We start from the raw sequence: 21,803 nt of genomic DNA, 5'->3' as shown, positions 1-21,803 counted from the left end.
CTATCAGAACGGGGATCTGCCTTGTTTACATACTGGCAATTGAGCGGTCATGCAACACTGTACCCAAATTACATTTATAAAACAATTTCCCTATAAATAGTGCTTTCTTTTGGTGGTAATTGATCACAACTGTTTGTTTTTTTGTTATTATTATATAAACGAAAAAAGACCAAAAATTTTGACAAAAATATATTTTTTACTTTCTGTTAGGAAACATATCCAATTAAATCAAATTGTTTCATAAATTTAGGCCAAAATGTACTCTGACACATGCCTTTGGTAAAAACCAAACTGCGTTTTTGGGAACATAAATCCCAGTATAGTATAGTTTTGATCCTGATCAGATCCTTACAGACACTATGCAGGTAATGGGGGTGATCAGCGACTTATAGTGTGATTATGATGGTGTGGTGGACAATCTGGCTGACGCTGACTGGAGGGACATTAACTGACATTGACATCATTAGTGACACCAATACAGTGTTTAGTGATAACACTGTACACAGTACTGATGACAATGGCTGGGAAGGGATAAACTTAATGCCGTAATCAAGGGGGTTAACTGTGTGCCTAACAAGTGTAACGTGTGTAACGTGTGCTGCTTTAACTAACAGATCTGGCTGCTTTTCTCCCTGAACTCAGAGTTGATTTCAGGGAGAAGAAACACCCAGATCGCTGTCTGTGTACAGATTTCTGTGTGTTCGTGGCCACATTCGATCAGCAGGTATAGAGCCAAAATCATTGGCTGAAACTTGCTGACAAACTTGTGCCCTGTCCAATCACAGCACAGGTCATCAAAGGGCACATGCATGTATGCCCAAAAATTTGGAAACAGATGGGGGCATACAGGTACACTGCCTAGCCTGCAGCTGCCGCCCACCTGCAGTTAATGTACTATGGGCAGGTGGCAAACAGTTAAAGTGATATTAAAGCCAAAACCAAAATTTTATATATTTGAGAATACCAGTTCTTCGTTGTGATGGCTGCATTTGTTTTCTTTCTTAGGCTTTCTTCTATTTTCACGTGGTGATCTGGCCAGTAAGTCTGTTGTTTTTCAACAAAACAAGCACATTTTACCATGTGTTACTGTAACATATAAATGTGAAGGCTCTGAGGGATTTTCTCTTGCTCTTCCTGTTAAGTTCCTTACAGTGTCCAGTTCCCATGGGCCTCTTGGCTGCTTCTCTGATTAATGCTCTCCTTGCCCGGCCTGTCATTTTAGGTGGACAGCCATGTCTTGGTAGGTTTGCAGTTGTGCCATACTCTTTCCATTTTCAGATGATGGATTGAACAGTGCTCGGTGAGATGTCCAAAGCTTAGGATATTTATTTATAACCTAACCCTGCTTTAATCTTCTCCACAACTTTATCCCTGACCTGTCTGGTGTGTTCCTTGTCCTTCATGATGCGCTTTGTTCACTAAGGTTGTCTAACAAACCTCTGAGGGCTTCACAGAACAGCTGAATTTATACTGAGATTAAACTACACACAGGTGGACTCTGGTTACTAATTAGGTGACTTCTGACGGCAATTGGCTTCACTAGATTTTAGTTAGGGGTATCAGAGTAAAGGAGCTGAACACAAATGCACGCCACACTTTGCAGATGTTTATTTATAAAAAAAATTGAAAACCATTTATCATTTTCCTTCTACTTCACAAATATGTGCCACTTTGTCTATCACATAAAATCCCAATAAAATACATTTACGTTTTTGGTTGTAACATGACAAAATGTGGAAAATGTCAAGGGGTATGAATACTTTTTCAAGGCACTGTAGTTCAGGAAGCAATAGCACGTCTCCTGCAATGGGACATCAAAAAAAAATAAAAAAATGACAGAGGTTTTGAAGCCTAACACCAATTTGCATAGGGTTACATAGGGATTTCTACTCACTAAAAGACTGCTCAGTCTGATTAAAAAAATACACATTCTTTGTGGCTTGTTAATTTTATTTTAGTTGTTCAACAAAGGTAGTGAATGCAATGTCTATAATACAGATAGTCACTAGAGGGCAGACCTACACATCTGCATATAAAATACATGAATAAAATACAGAACATCAAGAACATACAAAATGTGAAAAAGACAAAAAAGTGTAAACCATGAAATAATAAATACCATTGTGTACTCCCCAAAGGTTTAATATAGTTTGCATCTAATGAATAATTTGTTTTCTAAGTTTTAAATAGAGTGGGGAAGGTTTAGGACCTCTGTCATATTTGTGTTGATGTCTGTAACTAGGGAGATTGCTTCTTATTTCCTGTCCTGGTGACCATCATGCATGTCAGACACTCCCCATTGGGACACATGCAGCAATGAGAAAAACATTCTAATTCTTTCCTGCTCTTCTTAAAAAAATGTGATTATATTGCTAACAATCTCTTTTGAGCAAAAGGGGTTACTGAATTCTCCAGGTATCGTTGTAGGTGTAGTGAGTGTTGTAAACACCCGGCTACTGTGGAATATATTTGATGAGAAGGAAAGTCTTTTTATTCAGTTTTAGAATTCAGGGCTAGAAGTAAGGTTGCCACCTGTCCAGGATTCACCAATTCGGGTTTGGAATCATGTGTCCGGGTTTCAAACTGCCTGAAACCCGGACACATTATTCAGACTGGACTATGGCCTCCCAGCAGGGTTGCTGACTCCAGTTGCCTAAGCTGAGAGTTTCCGTTACACTCTTTCACACTGCACCAAGCCAGCACTAATAGATCCCCAACATACAGATGGGAGAGGAGACAGAGCTCGATCTGCTCCTCTTCCCCCCACGCCTACCCCGCTGTGTCTGTCCACACTCCAATCCCCGGCACTGTGCCTCAGAAAAGGAAAGTGGGGCCTGTAAATTTGAAGTCTAGCAGCCTCAGATACATCAGAATGAGAGGTGCTGACTGTCAAAGGGTGAGTGAGCTCCCCATCCATCCCTGTCTGTGACTGAAGTCCCACGTTATCTCTCCTGCTTCTGACTGAGTACACTAAGGCAAATCAGGGTTCTCAGAGCAACCCTTATATCACAGTTCCCCTTTACACCAGAGGCCACAGTGTTCCCCCTTACATCAGAGTCCTCTCCGTACATCAGAGTACTCAGTGTTCCCCCTTACATCATGGTTCCCAGAGCATCCCTTATGTTGGAGTCCCCAGAGTTCTCCCTTACATTAGAGTCTGCAGAGTCCCACCTTATAGTGTAAGGGAAGTGTTCGGGTTTGACTTGAAGAAAAGGTGGCAACCCTAGCTAGAAGTTATATGAGGTTATCAAGGTTAATCATAAAAATAAATGGGATATTCAGGCTCAAAAATACTGACAGATGGAATTGCTATTGTAACTTCAGAAGTTGTAGATGCAACTGTTTCAGGCGATGTTGTGGTAGGAGCTGCTTTGGTAGTTAAAGTAGTTAACTGTGTTGTTGATGGGATTGTTGTGGTGGTAACAGGTGTTGTAGCTGTGGTTGGGACTGTTGTGGTAGTTGGTGGTACTGCAGTCACCTCTGTTGTTGTGGGAATTGTTGTGGTTATGACAGGTGTTGTTGTAGGGGCAGTTGTACTAGTGGGTGTTACTGTAGTAGTCTGTGTTGTTGAGGGGATTATTGTGGTGGAAACAGGTGTTGTTGTAGCTGTGGTGGTGACTGTTGTGGTAGTTGGTGGTACTGTAGTCACCTGTGTTGTTGTGGGAATTGTTGTAGTTATGACAGGTGTTGTAGGGGCAGTTGTACTAGTTGGTGTTACTGTAGTAGTCTGTGTTGTTGAGGGGATTGTTGTGGTGGTAACAGGTGTTGTAGCTGTGGTTGTGACTGTTGTGGTAGTTGGTGGTACTGTAGTCACCTCTGTTGTTGTGGGAATTGCTGTGGTTATGACAGATGTTGTTGTAGGGGCAGTTGTACTAGTTGGTGTTACTGTAGAAGTCTGTGTTGTTGATGGGATTGTTGTGGTGGTAACAAGTGTTGTTGTAGCTGTGGTGGTGACTGTTGTGGTAGTTGGTGGTACTGTAGTCACCTCCGTTGTTGTGGGAATTGTTGTGGTTATGACAGGTGTTGTTGTAGGGGCAGTTGTACTAGTTGGTGTCACTATAGTAGTCTGTGTTGTTGAGGGGATTGTTGTGGTGGTAACAGGTGTTGTAGCTGTTGTTGTGACTGTTGTGGTAGTTGGTGGTACTGTAGTCACCTCCGTTGTTGTGGGAATTGTTGTGGTTATGACAGGTGTTGTTGTAGGGGCAGTTGTACTAGTTGGTGTCACTATAGTAGTCTGTGTTGTTGAGGGGATTGTTGTGGTGGTAACAGGTGTTGTAGCTGTTGTTGTGACTGTTGTGGTAGTTGGTGGTGCTGTAGTCACCTCTGCTGTTGTGGGAATTGTTGTGGTTATGACAGATGTTGTTGTAGGGGCAGTTGTACTAGTAGGTGTTACTATACTAGTCTGTGTTGTTAAAGGGATTGCTGTGGTGGTAACAGGTGTTGTAGCTGTGGTGGTGATTGTTGTGGTAGTTGGTGGTACTGTAGTCACCTGTGTTGTTGTGGGAATTGTGGTTATGACAGGTGTTGTAGGGGCAGTTGTACTAGTTGGTGTTACTGTAGTAGTCTGTGTTGTTGAGGGGATTGTTGTGGTGGTAACAGATGTTGTTGAAGCTGTGGTGGGGGCTGTTGTGGTAGTTGGTGGTACTGTAGTCACCTCTGTTGTTGTGGGAAATGTTGTGGTTATGGCAGGTGTTGTTGGGGCAGTTGTACTAGTTGGTGTTACTGTAGTAGTCTGTGTTGTTGAGGGGATTGTTGTGGCGGTAATAGGTGTTGTTGAAGCTGTGGTGGGGACTGTTGTGGTAGTTAGTGGTACTGTAGTCACCTCTACTGTTGTGGGAATTGTTGGGGTTATGACAGATGTTGTTGTGGGGGCAGTTGTACTAGTTGGTGTTACTGTAGTAGTCTGTGTTGTTGAAGGGATTGTTGTGGTGGTAACAGGTGTTGTTGTAGCGGTGGTGGGGACTGCTGTGGTAGTTAGTGGTACTGTAGTCACCTCTGTTGTTGTGTTAATTGCTGTGGTTATGACAGATGTTGTTGTAGGGGTAGTTGTACTAGTTGGTGTTACTGTAGTAGTCTGTGTTGTTGAGGGGATTGTTGTGGTGGTAACAGGTGTTGTAGCTGTGGTGGAAACTGTTGTGGTAGTTGGTGGTACTGTAGTCACCTCTGTTGTTGTGGGAATTGTTGAGGTTACAACAGATGTTGTTGTAGGGGCAGTTGTACTAGTTGGTATTACTGTAGTAGTCTGTGTTGTTGAAGGGATTGTTGTGGTGCTAACAGGCGTTGTTGTAGCTGTGGTGGTGACTGTTGTGGTAGTTGGTGGTACTGTAGTCGCCTCTGTTGTTGTGGGAATTGTGGTTATGACAGGTGTTGTTGTAGGGACAGTTGTACTCATTGGTGTTACTGTAGTAGTCTGTGTTGTTGATGGAATTGTTGTTGTGGCAACAGGTGTTGTTGAAGCTGTGGTGGTGATTGTTGTGGTAGTTGGTGGTACTGTAGTCACGTCTGTTGTGGGAATTGTGGTTATGACAGGTTTTGTTGTAGCGGCAGTTGTACTAGTCTGTGTTACTGTAGTAGTCTGTGTTGTTGAGGGAATTGTTGTGGTGGTAACAGATGTTGTTGAAGCTGTGGTGGGGGCTGTTGTGGTAGTTGGTGATACTGTAGTCACCTCTGTTGTTGTGGGAATTGTTGTGGTTATGGCAGGTGTTGTTGGGGCAGTTGTACTAGTTGGTGTTACTGTAGTAGTCTGTGTTGTTGAGGGGATTGTTGTGGCGGTAACAGGTGTTATTGTAGCTGTGGTGGGGACTGCTGTGGTAGTTAGTGGTACTGTAGTCACCTCTGCTGTTGTGGGAATTGTTGTGGTTATGACAGATGTTGTTGTAGGGGCAGTTGTACTAGTAGGTGTTACTATACTAGTCTGTGTTGTTGAAGGGATTGTTGTGGTGGTAACAGGTGTTGTTGTAGCTGTGGTGGTGGCTATTGTGGTAGTTGGTGGTACTGTAGTCACCTCTGTTGTTGTGGGAATTGTGGTTATGACAGGTGTTGTAGCAGGGGCAGTTGTACTAGTCTGTGTTACTGTAGTAGTCTGTGTTGTTGAGGGGATTGTTGTGGTGGTAACAGATGTTGTTGAAGCTGTGGTGGGGGCTGTTGTGGTAGTTAGTGGTACTCTAGTCACCTCTACTGTTGTGGGACTTGTTGTGGTTATAACAGATGTTGTTGTGGGGGCAGTTGTACTAGTTGGTGTTACTGTAGTAGTCTGTGTTGTTGAAGGGATTGTTGTGGTGGTAAAAGGTGTTGTTGTAGCTGTGGTGGTGACTGTTGTGGTAGTTGGCGGTACTGTAGTCACCTCTGTTGTTGTGGGAATTGTGGTTATGACAGGTGTTGTTGTAGGGGCAGTTGTACTAGTTGGTGTTACTGTAGTAGTCTGTGTTGTTGAAGGGATTGTTGTGGTGGTAAAAGGTGTTGTTGAAGCTGTGTTGGTGACTGTTGTGGTAGTTGGTGGTACTGTAGTCACCTCTGTTGTTGTGGGAATTGTTGTGGTTACGACAGGTGTTGTTGCAGGGGCAGTTGTACTAGTCTGTGTTACTGTAGTAGTCTGTGTTGTTGAGGGGATTGTTGTGGTGGTAACAGGTGTTGTTGTAGCTGTGGTGGGGACTGTTGTGGTAGTTAGTGGTACTGTAGTCACCTCTGCTGTTGTGGGAATTGTTGTGGTTATGACAGATGTTGTTGTAGGGGCAGTTGTACTAGTAGGTGTTACTATACTAGTCTGTGTTGTTAAAGGGATTGCTGTGGTGGTAACAGGTGTTGTAGCTGTGGTGGTGGCTATTGTGGTAGTTGGCGGTACTGTAGTCACCTCTGTTGTTGTGGGAATTGTGGTTATGACAGGTGATGTTGCAGGGGCAGTTGTACTAGTTGGTGTTACTGTAGTAGTCTGTGTTGTTGAGGGGATTGTTGTGGTGGTAACAGATGTTGTTGAAGCTGTGGTGGGGGCTGTTGTGGTAGTTGGTGGTACTGTAGTCACCTCTGTTGTTGTGGGAAATGTTGTGGTTATGGCAGGTGTTGTTGGGGCAGTTGTACTAGTTGGTGTTACTGTAGTAGTCTGTGTTGTTGAGGGGATTGTTGTGGCGGTAATAGGTGTTGTTGAGGCTGTGGTGGGGACTGTTGTGGTAGTTAGTGGTACTGTAGTCACCTCTGCTGTTGTGGGAATTGTTGTGGTTATGACAGATGTTGTTGTGGGGACAGTTGTACTAGCTGTGGTGGTCATTGTTGTGGTAGTTGGTGGTACTGTAGTCATGTCTATTGTTGTGGGAATTGTGGTTATGACAGGTGATGTTGCAGGGGCAGTTGTACTAGTTGGTACTGTAGTAGTCTGTGTTGTTGAGGGTATTGTTGTGGTGGTAACAGATGTTGTTGAAGCTGTGGTGGGGGCTGTTGTGGTAGTTGGTGGTACTGTAGTCACCTCTGTTGTTGTGGGAAATGTTGTGGTTATGGCAGGTGTTGTAGGGGCAGTTGTACTAGTTGGTGTTACTGTAGTAGTCTGTGTTGTTGAAGGGATTGTTGTGGTGGTAAAAGGTGTTGTTGAAGCTGTGTTGGTGACTGTTGTGGTAGTTGGTGGTACTGTAGTCACCTCTGTTGTTGTGGGAATTGTTGTGGTTACGACAGGTGTTGTTGCAGGGGCAGTTGTACTAGTCTGTGTTACTGTAGTAGTCTGTGTTGTTGAGGGGATTGTTGTGGTGGTAACAGGTGTTGTTGTAGCTGTGGTGGGGACTGTTGTGGTAGTTAGTGGTACTGTAGTCACCTCTGCTGTTGTGGGAATTGTTGTGGTTATGACAGATGTTGTTGTAGGGGCAGTTGTACTAGTAGGTGTTACTATACTAGTCTGTGTTGTTAAAGGGATTGTTGTGGTGGTAACAGGTGTTGTAGCTGTGGTGGTGGCTATTGTGGTAGTTGGCGGTACTGTAGTCACCTCTGTTGTTGTGGGAATTGTGGTTATGACAGGTGATGTTGCAGGGGCAGTTGTACTAGTTGGTGTTACTGTAGTAGTCTGTGTTGTTGAGGGGATTGTTGTGGTGGTAACAGATGTTGTTGAAGCTGTGGTGGGGGCTGTTGTGGTAGTTGGTGGTACTGTAGTCACCTCTGTTGTTGTGGGAAATGTTGTGGTTATGGCAGGTGTTGTTGGGGCAGTTGTACTAGTTGGTGTTACTGTAGTAGTCTGTGTTGTTGAGGGGATTGTTGTGGCGGTAATAGGTGTTGTTGAGGCTGTGGTGGGGACTGTTGTGGTAGTTAGTGGTACTGTAGTCACCTCTGCTGTTGTGGGAATTGTTGTGGTTATGACAGATGTTGTTGTGGGGACAGTTGTACTAGCTGTGGTGGTCATTGTTGTGGTAGTTGGTGGTACTGTAGTCATGTCTATTGTTGTGGGAATTGTGGTTATGACAGGTGATGTTGCAGGGGCAGTTGTACTAGTTGGTACTGTAGTAGTCTGTGTTGTTGAGGGTATTGTTGTGGTGGTAACAGATGTTGTTGAAGCTGTGGTGGGGGCTTTTGTGGTAGTTGGTGGTACTGTAGTCACCTCTGTTGTTGTGGGAAATGTTGTGGTTATGGCAGGTGTTGTTGGGGCAGTTGTACTAGTTGGTGTTACTGTAGTAGTCTGTGTTGTTGAGGGGATTGTTGTGGCGGTAATAGGTGTTGTTGAGGCTGTGGTGGGGACTGTTGTGGTAGTTAGTGGTACTGTAGTCACCTCTGCTGTTGTGGGAATTGTTGTGGTTATGACAGATGTTGTTGTGGGGACAGTTGTACTAGCTGTGGTGGTCATTGTTGTGGTAGTTGGTGGTACTGTAGTCATGTCTGTTGTTGTGGGAATTGTGGTTATGACAGGTGATGTTGCAGGGGCAGTTGTACTAGTTGGTACTGTAGTAGTCTGTGTTGTTGAGGGGATTGTTGTGGTGGTAACAGATGTTGTTGAAGCTGTGGTGGGGGCTGTTGTGGTAGTTGGTGGTACTGTAGTCACCTCTGTTGTTGTGGGAAATGTTGTGGTTATGGCAGGTGTTGTTGGGGCAGTTGTACTAGTTGGTGTTACTGTAGTAGTCTGTGTTGTTGAGGGGATTGTTGTGGCGGTAATAGGTGTTGTTGAGGCTGTGGTGGGGACTGTTGTGGTAGTTAGTGGTACTGTAGTCACCTCTGCTGTTGTGGGAATTGTTGTGGTTATGACAGATGTTGTTGTGGGGACAGTTGTACTAGCTGTGGTGGTCATTGTTGTGGTAGTTGGTGGTACTGTAGTCATGTCTGTTGTTGTGGGAATTGTGGTTATGACAGGTGTTGTTGTAGGGGCAGTTGTACTAGTCTGTGTTACTGTAGTAGTCTGTGTTGTTGAGGGGATTGTTGTGGTGGTAACAGATGTTGTTGAAGCTGTGGTGGGGGCTGTTGTGGTAGTTGGTGGTACTGTAGTCACCTCTGTTGTTGTGGAAATTGTTGTGGTTATGGCAGGTGTTGTTGGGGCAGTTGTACTAGTTGGTGTTACTGTAGTAGTCTGTGTTGTTGAGGGGATTGTTGTGGCGGTAATAGGTGTTGTTGAGGCTGTGGTGGGGACTGTTGTGGTAGTTAGTGGTACTGTAGTCACCTCTACTCTTGTGGGAATTGTTGTGGTTATGACAGATGTTGTTGTGGGGACAGTTGTACTAGTTGGTGTTACTGTAGTAGTCTGTGTTGTTGAAGGGATTGTTGTGGTGGTAACAGGTGTTGTTGAAGCTGTGGTGGGGACTGTTGTGGTAGTTGGTGGCACTATAGTCACCTCTGTTGTTGGGGGAATTGTGGTTGTTACGACAGGTGTTGTTGCAGGGGCAGTTGTACTAGTTGGTGTTACTGTACTAGTCTGTGATGTTGAAGGAATTGTTGTGGTGGTAACAGGTGTTGTTGTAGCTGTGGTAGTGGCTGTTGTGGTAGTTGGCGGTACTGTAGTCACCTCTGTTGTTGTGGGAATTGTGGTTATGACAGGTGTTGTTGCAGGGGCAGTTGTACTAGTTGGTGTTACTGTAGTAGTCTGTGTTGTTGATGGGATTGTTGTGGTGGTAACAGGTGTTGTTGTAGCTGTGGTGGTGACTGTTGTGGTAGTTGGTGGTACTGTAGTCACTTCTGTTGTTGTGGGAATTGTTGTGGTTATGGCCGGTGTTGTTGGTGCAGTTGTACTAGTTGGTGTAACTGTAGTAGCCTGCGTTGTTGATGCGATTGTTGTGGTGGTAACAGGTGTTGTTGTAGCTGTGGTGGTGACTGTTGTGGTAGTTGGTGGTACTGTAGTCACCTCTGTTGTTGTGGGAATTGTTGTGGTTATGACAGGTGTTGTTGCAGGGGCAGTTGTACTAGTAGGTGTTACTGTACTAGTCTGTGTTGTTGAGGGGATTGTTGTAGTGGTAACAGGTGTTGTTGTAGATGTGGTGGGGACTGTTGTGGTAGTTAGTGGTACTGTAGTCACCTCTGCTGTTGTGGGAATTGTTGTGGTTATGACAGATGTTGTAGGGGCAGATGTACTAGTAGGTGTTACTGTACTAGTCTGTGTTGTTGAGGGGATTGTTGTGGTGGTAATAGGTGTTGTTGAAGCTGTGGTGGGGACTGTTGTGGTAGTTGGTGGTACTGTAGTCACCTCTGCTGTTGTGGGAATTGTTGTGGTTATGACAGATGTTGTTGTGGGGGCAGTTGTACGAGTTGGTGTTACTGTAGTAGTCTGTGTTGTTGAAGGGATTGCTGTGGTGGTAACAAGTGTTGTTGTAGCTGTGGTGGGGACTGTTGTGGTAGTTGGTGGTACTGTAGTCACCTCTGTTATTGTGGGAATTGTGGTTATGACAGGTGTTGTTGCAGGGGCAGTTGTACTAGTTGGTGTTACTGTAGTAGTCTGTGTTGTTGATGGGATTGTTGTGGTGGTAACAGGTGTTGTTGTAGCTGTGGTGGTGACTGTTGTGGTAGTCGGTGGTACTGTAGTCACTTCTGTTGTGGGAATTGTTGTGGTTATGGCAGGTGTTGTTGGTGCAGTTGTACTAGTTGGTGTAACTGTAGTAGTCTGCGTTGTTGATGCGATTGTTGTGGTGGTAACAGGTGTTGTTGTAGCTGTGGTGGTGACTGTTGTGGTAGTTGGTGGTACTGTAGTCACCTCTGTTGTTGTGGGAATTGTTGTGGTTATGACAGATGTTGTTGTGGGGACAGTTGTACTAGCTGTGGTGGTCATTGTTGTGGTAGTTGGTGGTACTGTAGTCATGTCTGTTGTTGTGGGAATTGTGGTTATGGCAGGTGTTGTTGGGACAGTTGTACTAGTTGGTGTTACTGTAGTAGTCTGTGTTGTTGAAGGGATTGTTGTGGTGGTAACAGGTGTTGTTGAAGCTGTGGTGGGGACTGTTGTGGTAGTTGGTGGCACTATAGTCACCTCTGTTGTTGGGGGAATTGTGGTTGTTACGACAGGTGTTGTTGCAGGGGCAGTTGTACTAGTTGGTGTTACTGTACTAGTCTGTGATGTTGAAGGAATTGTTGTGGTGGTAACAGGTGTTGTTGTAGCTGTGGTAGTGGCTGTTGTGGTAGTTGGCGGTACTGTAGTCACCTCTGTTGTTGTGGGAATTGTGGTTATGACAGGTGTTGTTGCAGGGGCAGTTGTACTAGTTGGTGTTACTGTAGTAGTCTGTGTTGTTGATGGGATTGTTGTGGTGGTAACAGGTGTTGTTGTAGCTGTGGTGGTGACTGTTGTGGTAGTTGGTGGTACTGTAGTCACTTCTGTTGTTGTGGGAATTGTTGTGGTTATGGCCGGTGTTGTTGGTGCAGTTGTACTAGTTGGTGTAACTGTAGTAGCCTGCGTTGTTGATGCGATTGTTGTGGTGGTAACAGGTGTTGTTGTAGCTGTGGTGGTGACTGTTGTGGTAGTTGGTGGTACTGTAGTCACCTCTGTTGTTGTGGGAATTGTTGTGGTTATGACAGGTGTTGTTGCAGGGGCAGTTGTACTAGTAGGTGTTACTGTACTAGTCTGTGTTGTTGAGGGGATTGTTGTAGTGGTAACAGGTGTTGTTGTAGATGTGGTGGGGACTGTTGTGGTAGTTAGTGGTACTGTAGTCACCTCTGCTGTTGTGGGAATTGTTGTGGTTATGACAGATGTTGTAGGGGCAGATGTACTAGTAGGTGTTACTGTACTAGTCTGTGTTGTTGAGGGGATTGTTGTGGTGGTAATAGGTGTTGTTGAAGCTGTGGTGGGGACTGTTGTGGTAGTTGGTGGTACTGTAGTCACCTCTGCTGTTGTGGGAATTGTTGTGGTTATGACAGATGTTGTTGTGGGGGCAGTTGTACGAGTTGGTGTTACTGTAGTAGTCTGTGTTGTTGAAGGGATTGCTGTGGTGGTAACAAGTGTTGTTGTAGCTGTGGTGGGGACTGTTGTGGTAGTTGGTGGTACTGTAGTCACCTCTGTTATTGTGGGAATTGTGGTTATGACAGGTGTTGTTGCAGGGGCAGTTGTACTAGTTGGTGTTACTGTAGTAGTCTGTGTTGTTGATGGGATTGTTGTGGTGGTAACAGGTGTTGTTGTAGCTGTGGTGGTGACTGTTGTGGTAGTCGGTGGTACTGTAGTCACTTCTGTTGTGGGAATTGTTGTGGTTATGGCAGGTGTTGTTGGTGCAGTTGTACTAGTTGGTGTAACTGTAGTAGTCTGCGTTGTTGATGCGATTGTTGTGGTGGTAACAGGTGTTGTTGTAGCTGTGGTGGTGACTGTTGTGGTAGTTGGTGGTACTGTAGTCACCTCTGTTGTTGTGGGAATTGTTGTGGTTATGACAGATGTTGTTGTGGGGACAGTTGTACTAGCTGTGGTGGTCATTGTTGTGGTAGTTGGTGGTACTGTAGTCATGTCTGTTGTTGTGGGAATTGTGGTTATGGCAGGTGTTGTTGGGGCAGTTGTACTAGTTGGTGTTACTGTAGTAGTCTGTGTTGTTGAGGGGATTGTTGTGGCGGTAATAGGTGTTGTTGAGGCTGTGGTGGGGACTGTTGTGGTAGTTAGTGGTACTGTAGTCATCTCTGCTGTTGTGGGAATTGTTGTGGTTATGACAGATGTTGTTGTGGGGACAGTTGTACTAGCTGTGGTGGTCATTGTTGTGGTAGTTGGTGGTACTGTAGTCATGTCTGTTGTTGTGGGAATTGTGGTTATGACAGGTGTTGTTGTAGGGGCAGTTGTACTAGTCTGTGTTACTGTAGTAGTCTGTGTTGTTGAGGGGATTGTTGTGGTGGTAACAGATGTTGTTGAAGCTGTGGTGGGGGCTGTTGTGGTAGTTGGTGGTACTGTAGTCACCTCTGTTGTTGTGGGAATTGTTGTGGTTATGGCAGGTGTTGTTGGGGCAGTTGTACTAGTAGGTGTTACTGTACTAGTCTGTGTTGTTGAGGGGATTGTTGTGGTGGTAACAGGTGTTGTTGTAGCTGTGGTGGGGACTGTTGTGGTAGTTAGTGGTACTGTAGTCACCTCTGCTGTTGTGGGAATTGTTGTGGTTATGACAGATGTTGTTGTAGGGGCAGTCTGTGTTGTTAAAGGGATTGCTGTGGTGGTAACAGGTGTTGTAGCTGTGGTGGTGGCTATTGTGGTAGTTGGCGGTACTGTAGTCACCTCTGTTGTTGTGGGAATTGTGGTTATGACAGGTGATGTTGCAGGGGCAGTTGTACTAGTTGGTGTTACTGTAGTAGTCTGTGTTGTTGAGGGGATTGTTGTGGTGGTAACAGATGTTGTTGAAGCTGTGGTGGGGGCTGTTGTGGTAGTTGGTGGTACTGTAGTCACCTCTGTTGTTGTGGGAAATGTTGTGGTTATGGCAGGTGTTGTTGGGGCAGTTGTACTAGTTGGTGTTACTGTAGTAGTCTGTGTTGTTGAGGGGATTGTTGTGGCGGTAATAGGTGTTGTTGAGGCTGTGGTGGGGACTGTTGTGGTAGTTAGTGGTACTGTAGTCACCTCTGCTGTTGTGGGAATTGTTGTGGTTATGACAGATGTTGTTGTGGGGACAGTTGTACTAGCTGTGGTGGTCATTGTTGTGGTAGTTGGTGGTACTGTAGTCATGTCTATTGTTGTGGGAATTGTGGTTATGACAGGTGATGTTGCAGGGGCAGTTGTACTAGTTGGTACTGTAGTAGTCTGTGTTGTTGAGGGTATTGTTGTGGTGGTAACAGATGTTGTTGAAGCTGTGGTGGGGGCTGTTGTGGTAGTTGGTGGTACTGTAGTCACCTCTGTTGTTGTGGGAAATGTTGTGGTTATGGCAGGTGTTGTAGGGGCAGTTGTACTAGTTGGTGTTACTGTAGTAGTCTGTGTTGTTGAAGGGATTGTTGTGGTGGTAAAAGGTGTTGTTGAAGCTGTGTTGGTGACTGTTGTGGTAGTTGGTGGTACTGTAGTCACCTCTGTTGTTGTGGGAATTGTTGTGGTTACGACAGGTGTTGTTGCAGGGGCAGTTGTACTAGTCTGTGTTACTGTAGTAGTCTGTGTTGTTGAGGGGATTGTTGTGGTGGTAACAGGTGTTGTTGTAGCTGTGGTGGGGACTGTTGTGGTAGTTAGTGGTACTGTAGTCACCTCTGCTGTTGTGGGAATTGTTGTGGTTATGACAGATGTTGTTGTAGGGGCAGTTGTACTAGTAGGTGTTACTATACTAGTCTGTGTTGTTAAAGGGATTGTTGTGGTGGTAACAGGTGTTGTAGCTGTGGTGGTGGCTATTGTGGTAGTTGGCGGTACTGTAGTCACCTCTGTTGTTGTGGGAATTGTGGTTATGACAGGTGATGTTGCAGGGGCAGTTGTACTAGTTGGTGTTACTGTAGTAGTCTGTGTTGTTGAGGGGATTGTTGTGGTGGTAACAGATGTTGTTGAAGCTGTGGTGGGGGCTGTTGTGGTAGTTGGTGGTACTGTAGTCACCTCTGTTGTTGTGGGAAATGTTGTGGTTATGGCAGGTGTTGTTGGGGCAGTTGTACTAGTTGGTGTTACTGTAGTAGTCTGTGTTGTTGAGGGGATTGTTGTGGCGGTAATAGGTGTTGTTGAGGCTGTGGTGGGGACTGTTGTGGTAGTTAGTGGTACTGTAGTCACCTCTGCTGTTGTGGGAATTGTTGTGGTTATGACAGATGTTGTTGTGGGGACAGTTGTACTAGCTGTGGTGGTCATTGTTGTGGTAGTTGGTGGTACTGTAGTCATGTCTATTGTTGTGGGAATTGTGGTTATGACAGGTGATGTTGCAGGGGCAGTTGTACTAGTTGGTACTGTAGTAGTCTGTGTTGTTGAGGGTATTGTTGTGGTGGTAACAGATGTTGTTGAAGCTGTGGTGGGGGCTTTTGTGGTAGTTGGTGGTACTGTAGTCACCTCTGTTGTTGTGGGAAATGTTGTGGTTATGGCAGGTGTTGTTGGGGCAGTTGTACTAGTTGGTGTTACTGTAGTAGTCTGTGTTGTTGAGGGGATTGTTGTGGCGGTAATAGGTGTTGTTGAGGCTGTGGTGGGGACTGTTGTGGTAGTTAGTGGTACTGTAGTCACCTCTGCTGTTGTGGGAATTGTTGTGGTTATGACAGATGTTGTTGTGGGGACAGTTGTACTAGCTGTGGTGGTCATTGTTGTGGTAGTTGGTGGTACTGTAGTCATGTCTGTTGTTGTGGGAATTGTGGTTATGACAGGTGATGTTGCAGGGGCAGTTGTACTAGTTGGTACTGTAGTAGTCTGTGTTGTTGAGGGGATTGTTGTGGTGGTAACAGATGTTGTTGAAGCTGTGGTGGGGGCTGTTGTGGTAGTTGGTGGTACTGTAGTCACCTCTGTTGTTGTGGGAAATGTTGTGGTTATGGCAGGTGTTGTTGGGGCAGTTGTACTAGTTGGTGTTACTGTAGTAGTCTGTGTTGTTGAGGGGATTGTTGTGGCGGTAATAGGTGTTGTTGAGGCTGTGGTGGGGACTGTTGTGGTAGTTAGTGGTACTGTAGTCACCTCTGCTGTTGTGGGAATTGTTGTGGTTATGACAGATGTTGTTGTGGGGACAGTTGTACTAGCTGTGGTGGTCATTGTTGTGGTAGTTGGTGGTACTGTAGTCATGTCTGTTGTTGTGGGAATTGTGGTTATGACAGGTGTTGTTGTAGGGGCAGTTGTACTAGTCTGTGTTACTGTAGTAGTCTGTGTTGTTGAGGGGATTGTTGTGGTGGTAACAGATGTTGTTGAAGCTGTGGTGGGGGCTGTTGTGGTAGTTGGTGGTACTGTAGTCACCTCTGTTGTTGTGGGAATTGTTGTGGTTATGGCAGGTGTTGTTGGGGCAGTTGTACTAGTTGGTGTTACTGTAGTAGTCTGTGTTGTTGAGGGGATTGTTGTGGCGGTAATAGGTGTTGTTGAGGCTGTGGTGGGGACTGTTGTGGTAGTTAGTGGTACTGTAGTCACCTCTACTCTTGTGGGAATTGTTGTGGTTATGACAGATGTTGTTGTGGGGACAGTTGTACTAGTTGGTGTTACTGTAGTAGTCTGTGTTGTTGAAGGGATTGTTGTGGTGGTAACAGGTGTTGTTGAAGCTGTGGTGGGGACTGTTGTGGTAGTTGGTGGCACTATAGTCACCTCTGTTGTTGGGGGAATTGTGGTTGTTACGACAGGTGTTGTTGCAGGGGCAGTTGTACTAGTTGGTGTTACTGTACTAGTCTGTGATGTTGAAGGAATTGTTGTGGTGGTAACAGGTGTTGTTGTAGCTGTGGTAGTGGCTGTTGTGGTAGTTGGCGGTACTGTAGTCACCTCTGTTGTTGTGGGAATTGTGGTTATGACAGGTGTTGTTGCAGGGGCAGTTGTACTAGTTGGTGTTACTGTAGTAGTCTGTGTTGTTGATGGGATTGTTGTGGTGGTAACAGGTGTTGTTGTAGCTGTGGTGGTGACTGTTGTGGTAGTTGGTGGTACTGTAGTCACTTCTGTTGTTGTGGGAATTGTTGTGGTTATGGCCGGTGTTGTTGGTGCAGTTGTACTAGTTGGTGTAACTGTAGTAGCCTGCGTTGTTGATGCGATTGTTGTGGTGGTAACAGGTGTTGTTGTAGCTGTGGTGGTGACTGTTGTGGTAGTTGGTGGTACTGTAGTCACCTCTGTTGTTGTGGGAATTGTTGTGGTTATGACAGGTGTTGTTGCAGGGGCAGTTGTACTAGTAGGTGTTACTGTACTAGTCTGTGTTGTTGAGGGGATTGTTGTAGTGGTAACAGGTGTTGTTGTAGATGTGGTGGGGACTGTTGTGGTAGTTAGTGGTACTGTAGTCACCTCTGCTGTTGTGGGAATTGTTGTGGTTATGACAGATGTTGTAGGGGCAGATGTACTAGTAGGTGTTACTGTACTAGTCTGTGTTGTTGAGGGGATTGTTGTGGTGGTAATAGGTGTTGTTGAAGCTGTGGTGGGGACTGTTGTGGTAGTTGGTGGTACTGTAGTCACCTCTGCTGTTGTGGGAATTGTTGTGGTTATGACAGATGTTGTTGTGGGGGCAGTTGTACGAGTTGGTGTTACTGTAGTAGTCTGTGTTGTTGAAGGGATTGCTGTGGTGGTAACAAGTGTTGTTGTAGCTGTGGTGGGGACTGTTGTGGTAGTTGGTGGTACTGTAGTCACCTCTGTTATTGTGGGAATTGTGGTTATGACAGGTGTTGTTGCAGGGGCAGTTGTACTAGTTGGTGTTACTGTAGTAGTCTGTGTTGTTGATGGGATTGTTGTGGTGGTAACAGGTGTTGTTGTAGCTGTGGTGGTGACTGTTGTGGTAGTCGGTGGTACTGTAGTCACTTCTGTTGTGGGAATTGTTGTGGTTATGGCAGGTGTTGTTGGTGCAGTTGTACTAGTTGGTGTAACTGTAGTAGTCTGCGTTGTTGATGCGATTGTTGTGGTGGTAACAGGTGTTGTTGTAGCTGTGGTGGTGACTGTTGTGGTAGTTGGTGGTACTGTAGTCACCTCTGTTGTTGTGGGAATTGTTGTGGTTATGACAGATGTTGTTGTGGGGACAGTTGTACTAGCTGTGGTGGTCATTGTTGTGGTAGTTGGTGGTACTGTAGTCATGTCTGTTGTTGTGGGAATTGTGGTTATGGCAGGTGTTGTTGGGACAGTTGTACTAGTTGGTGTTACTGTAGTAGTCTGTGTTGTTGAAGGGATTGTTGTGGTGGTAACAGGTGTTGTTGAAGCTGTGGTGGGGACTGTTGTGGTAGTTGGTGGCACTATAGTCACCTCTGTTGTTGGGGGAATTGTGGTTGTTACGACAGGTGTTGTTGCAGGGGCAGTTGTACTAGTTGGTGTTACTGTACTAGTCTGTGATGTTGAAGGAATTGTTGTGGTGGTAACAGGTGTTGTTGTAGCTGTGGTAGTGGCTGTTGTGGTAGTTGGCGGTACTGTAGTCACCTCTGTTGTTGTGGGAATTGTGGTTATGACAGGTGTTGTTGCAGGGGCAGTTGTACTAGTTGGTGTTACTGTAGTAGTCTGTGTTGTTGATGGGATTGTTGTGGTGGTAACAGGTGTTGTTGTAGCTGTGGTGGTGACTGTTGTGGTAGTTGGTGGTACTGTAGTCACTTCTGTTGTTGTGGGAATTGTTGTGGTTATGGCCGGTGTTGTTGGTGCAGTTGTACTAGTTGGTGTAACTGTAGTAGCCTGCGTTGTTGATGCGATTGTTGTGGTGGTAACAGGTGTTGTTGTAGCTGTGGTGGTGACTGTTGTGGTAGTTGGTGGTACTGTAGTCACCTCTGTTGTTGTGGGAATTGTTGTGGTTATGACAGGTGTTGTTGCAGGGGCAGTTGTACTAGTAGGTGTTACTGTACTAGTCTGTGTTGTTGAGGGGATTGTTGTAGTGGTAACAGGTGTTGTTGTAGATGTGGTGGGGACTGTTGTGGTAGTTAGTGGTACTGTAGTCACCTCTGCTGTTGTGGGAATTGTTGTGGTTATGACAGATGTTGTAGGGGCAGATGTACTAGTAGGTGTTACTGTACTAGTCTGTGTTGTTGAGGGGATTGTTGTGGTGGTAATAGGTGTTGTTGAAGCTGTGGTGGGGACTGTTGTGGTAGTTGGTGGTACTGTAGTCACCTCTGCTGTTGTGGGAATTGTTGTGGTTATGACAGATGTTGTTGTGGGGGCAGTTGTACGAGTTGGTGTTACTGTAGTAGTCTGTGTTGTTGAAGGGATTGCTGTGGTGGTAACAAGTGTTGTTGTAGCTGTGGTGGGGACTGTTGTGGTAGTTGGTGGTACTGTAGTCACCTCTGTTATTGTGGGAATTGTGGTTATGACAGGTGTTGTTGCAGGGGCAGTTGTACTAGTTGGTGTTACTGTAGTAGTCTGTGTTGTTGATGGGATTGTTGTGGTGGTAACAGGTGTTGTTGTAGCTGTGGTGGTGACTGTTGTGGTAGTCGGTGGTACTGTAGTCACTTCTGTTGTGGGAATTGTTGTGGTTATGGCAGGTGTTGTTGGTGCAGTTGTACTAGTTGGTGTAACTGTAGTAGTCTGCGTTGTTGATGCGATTGTTGTGGTGGTAACAGGTGTTGTTGTAGCTGTGGTGGTGACTGTTGTGGTAGTTGGTGGTACTGTAGTCACCTCTGTTGTTGTGGGAATTGTTGTGGTTATGACAGATGTTGTTGTGGGGACAGTTGTACTAGCTGTGGTGGTCATTGTTGTGGTAGTTGGTGGTACTGTAGTCATGTCTGTTGTTGTGGGAATTGTGGTTATGGCAGGTGTTGTTGGGGCAGTTGTACTAGTTGGTGTTACTGTAGTAGTCTGTGTTGTTGAGGGGATTGTTGTGGCGGTAATAGGTGTTGTTGAGGCTGTGGTGGGGACTGTTGTGGTAGTTAGTGGTACTGTAGTCATCTCTGCTGTTGTGGGAATTGTTGTGGTTATGACAGATGTTGTTGTGGGGACAGTTGTACTAGCTGTGGTGGTCATTGTTGTGGTAGTTGGTGGTACTGTAGTCATGTCTGTTGTTGTGGGAATTGTGGTTATGACAGGTGTTGTTGTAGGGGCAGTTGTACTAGTCTGTGTTACTGTAGTAGTCTGTGTTGTTGAGGGGATTGTTGTGGTGGTAACAGATGTTGTTGAAGCTGTGGTGGGGGCTGTTGTGGTAGTTGGTGGTACTGTAGTCACCTCTGTTGTTGTGGGAATTGTTGTGGTTATGGCAGGTGTTGTTGGGGCAGTTGTACTAGTAGGTGTTACTGTACTAGTCTGTGTTGTTGAGGGGATTGTTGTGGTGGTAACAGGTGTTGTTGTAGCTGTGGTGGGGACTGTTGTGGTAGTTAGTGGTACTGTAGTCACCTCTGCTGTTGTGGGAATTGTTGTGGTTATGACAGATGTTGTTGTAGGGGCAGATGTACTAGTAGGTGTTACTGTACTAGTCTGTGTTGTTGAGGGGATTGTTGTGGTGGTAATAGGTGTTGTTGAAGCTGTGGTGGGGACTGTTGTGGTAGTTGGTGGTACTGTAGTCACCTCTGCTGTTGTGGGAATTGTTGTGGTTATGACAGATGTTGTTGTGGGGGCAGTTGTACGAGTTGGTGTTACTGTAGTAGTCTGTGTTGTTGAAGGGATTGCTGTGGTGGTAACAAGTGTTGTTGTAGCTGTGGTGGGGACTGTTGTGGTAGTTGGTGGTACTGTAGTCACCTCTGTAATTGTGGGAATTGTGGTTATGACAGGTGTTGTTGCAGGGGCAGTTGTACTAGTTGGTGTTACTGTAGTAGTCTGTGTTGTTGATGGGATTGTTGTGGTGGTAACAGGTGTTGTTGTAGCTGTGGTGGTGACTGTTGTGGTAGTCGGTGGTACTGTAGTCACTTCTGTTGTGGGAATTGTTGTGGTTATGGCAGGTGTTGTTGGTGCAGTTGTACTAGTTGGTGTAACTGTAGTAGTCTGCGTTGTTGATGCGATTGTTGTGGTGGTAACAGGTGTTGTTGTAGCTGTGGTGGTGACTGTTGTGGTAGTTGGTGGTACTGTAGTCACCTCTGTTGTTGTGGGAATTGTTGTGGTTATGACAGATGTTGTTGTGGGGACAGTTGTACTAGCTGTGGTGGTCATTGTTGTGGTAGTTGGTGGTACTGTAGTCATGTCTGTTGTTGTGGGAATTGTGGTTATGGCAGGTGTTGTTGGGGCAGTTGTACTAGTTGGTGTTACTGTAGTAGTCTGTGTTGTTGAGGGGATTGTTGTGGCGGTAATAGGTGTTGTTGAGGCTGTGGTGGGGACTGTTGTGGTAGTTAGTGGTACTGTAGTCATCTCTGCTGTTGTGGGAATTGTTGTGGTTATGACAGATGTTGTTGTGGGGACAGTTGTACTAGCTGTGGTGGTCATTGTTGTGGTAGTTGGTGGTACTGTAGTCATGTCTGTTGTTGTGGGAATTGTGGTTATGACAGGTGTTGTTGTAGGGGCAGTTGTACTAGTCTGTGTTACTGTAGTAGTCTGTGTTGTTGAGGGGATTGTTGTGGTGGTAACAGATGTTGTTGAAGCTGTGGTGGGGGCTGTTGTGGTAGTTGGTGGTACTGTAGTCACCTCTGTTGTTGTGGGAATTGTTGTGGTTATGGCAGGTGTTGTTGGGGCAGTTGTACTAGTAGGTGTTACTGTACTAGTCTGTGTTGTTGAGGGGATTGTTGTGGTGGTAACAGGTGTTGTTGTAGCTGTGGTGGGGACTGTTGTGGTAGTTAGTGGTACTGTAGTCACCTCTGCTGTTGTGGGAATTGTTGTGGTTATGACAGATGTTGTTGTAGGGGCAGATGTACTAGTAGGTGTTACTGTACTAGTCTGTGTTGTTGAGGGGATTGTTGTGGTGGTAATAGGTGTTGTTGAAGCTGTGGTGGGGACTGCTGTGGTAGTTGGTGGTACTCTAGTCACCTCTGCTGTTGTGGGAATT

At 45.6% G+C, this 21,803-nt stretch overlaps 1 protein-coding gene across 1 annotated transcript in view; it reads right to left on the bottom strand.

The window, feature by feature from the left end:
* Window positions 1-3,536: 3,536 nt before the first annotated feature.
* LOC143941264 (uncharacterized) overlaps window positions 3,537-21,803 on the bottom strand; it is a 221,326-nt gene continuing 203,059 nt past the window's right edge. Inside the window, 8 exon segments of the mRNA XM_077463301.1 lie at window positions 3,537-3,649; window positions 4,399-6,421; window positions 6,542-7,534; window positions 8,300-9,526; window positions 9,731-11,047; window positions 11,351-12,726; window positions 12,817-13,667; window positions 13,797-21,741. Of these exon segments, the coding sequence (XP_077319427.1) occupies window positions 3,537-3,649; window positions 4,399-6,421; window positions 6,542-7,534; window positions 8,300-9,526; window positions 9,731-11,047; window positions 11,351-12,726; window positions 12,817-13,667; window positions 13,797-21,741 (15,845 nt within the window).

This window comes from Lithobates pipiens, unplaced genomic scaffold, assembly GCF_037356315.1.
Source record: "Lithobates pipiens isolate NorthernLeopardFrog02 unplaced genomic scaffold, aLitPip1_a1.2 Scaffold_3, whole genome shotgun sequence".
NCBI classification, from domain to species: Eukaryota; Metazoa; Chordata; class Amphibia; order Anura; family Ranidae; genus Lithobates; species Lithobates pipiens.
This window is presented reverse-complemented; position numbering and strand designations above follow the sequence as displayed.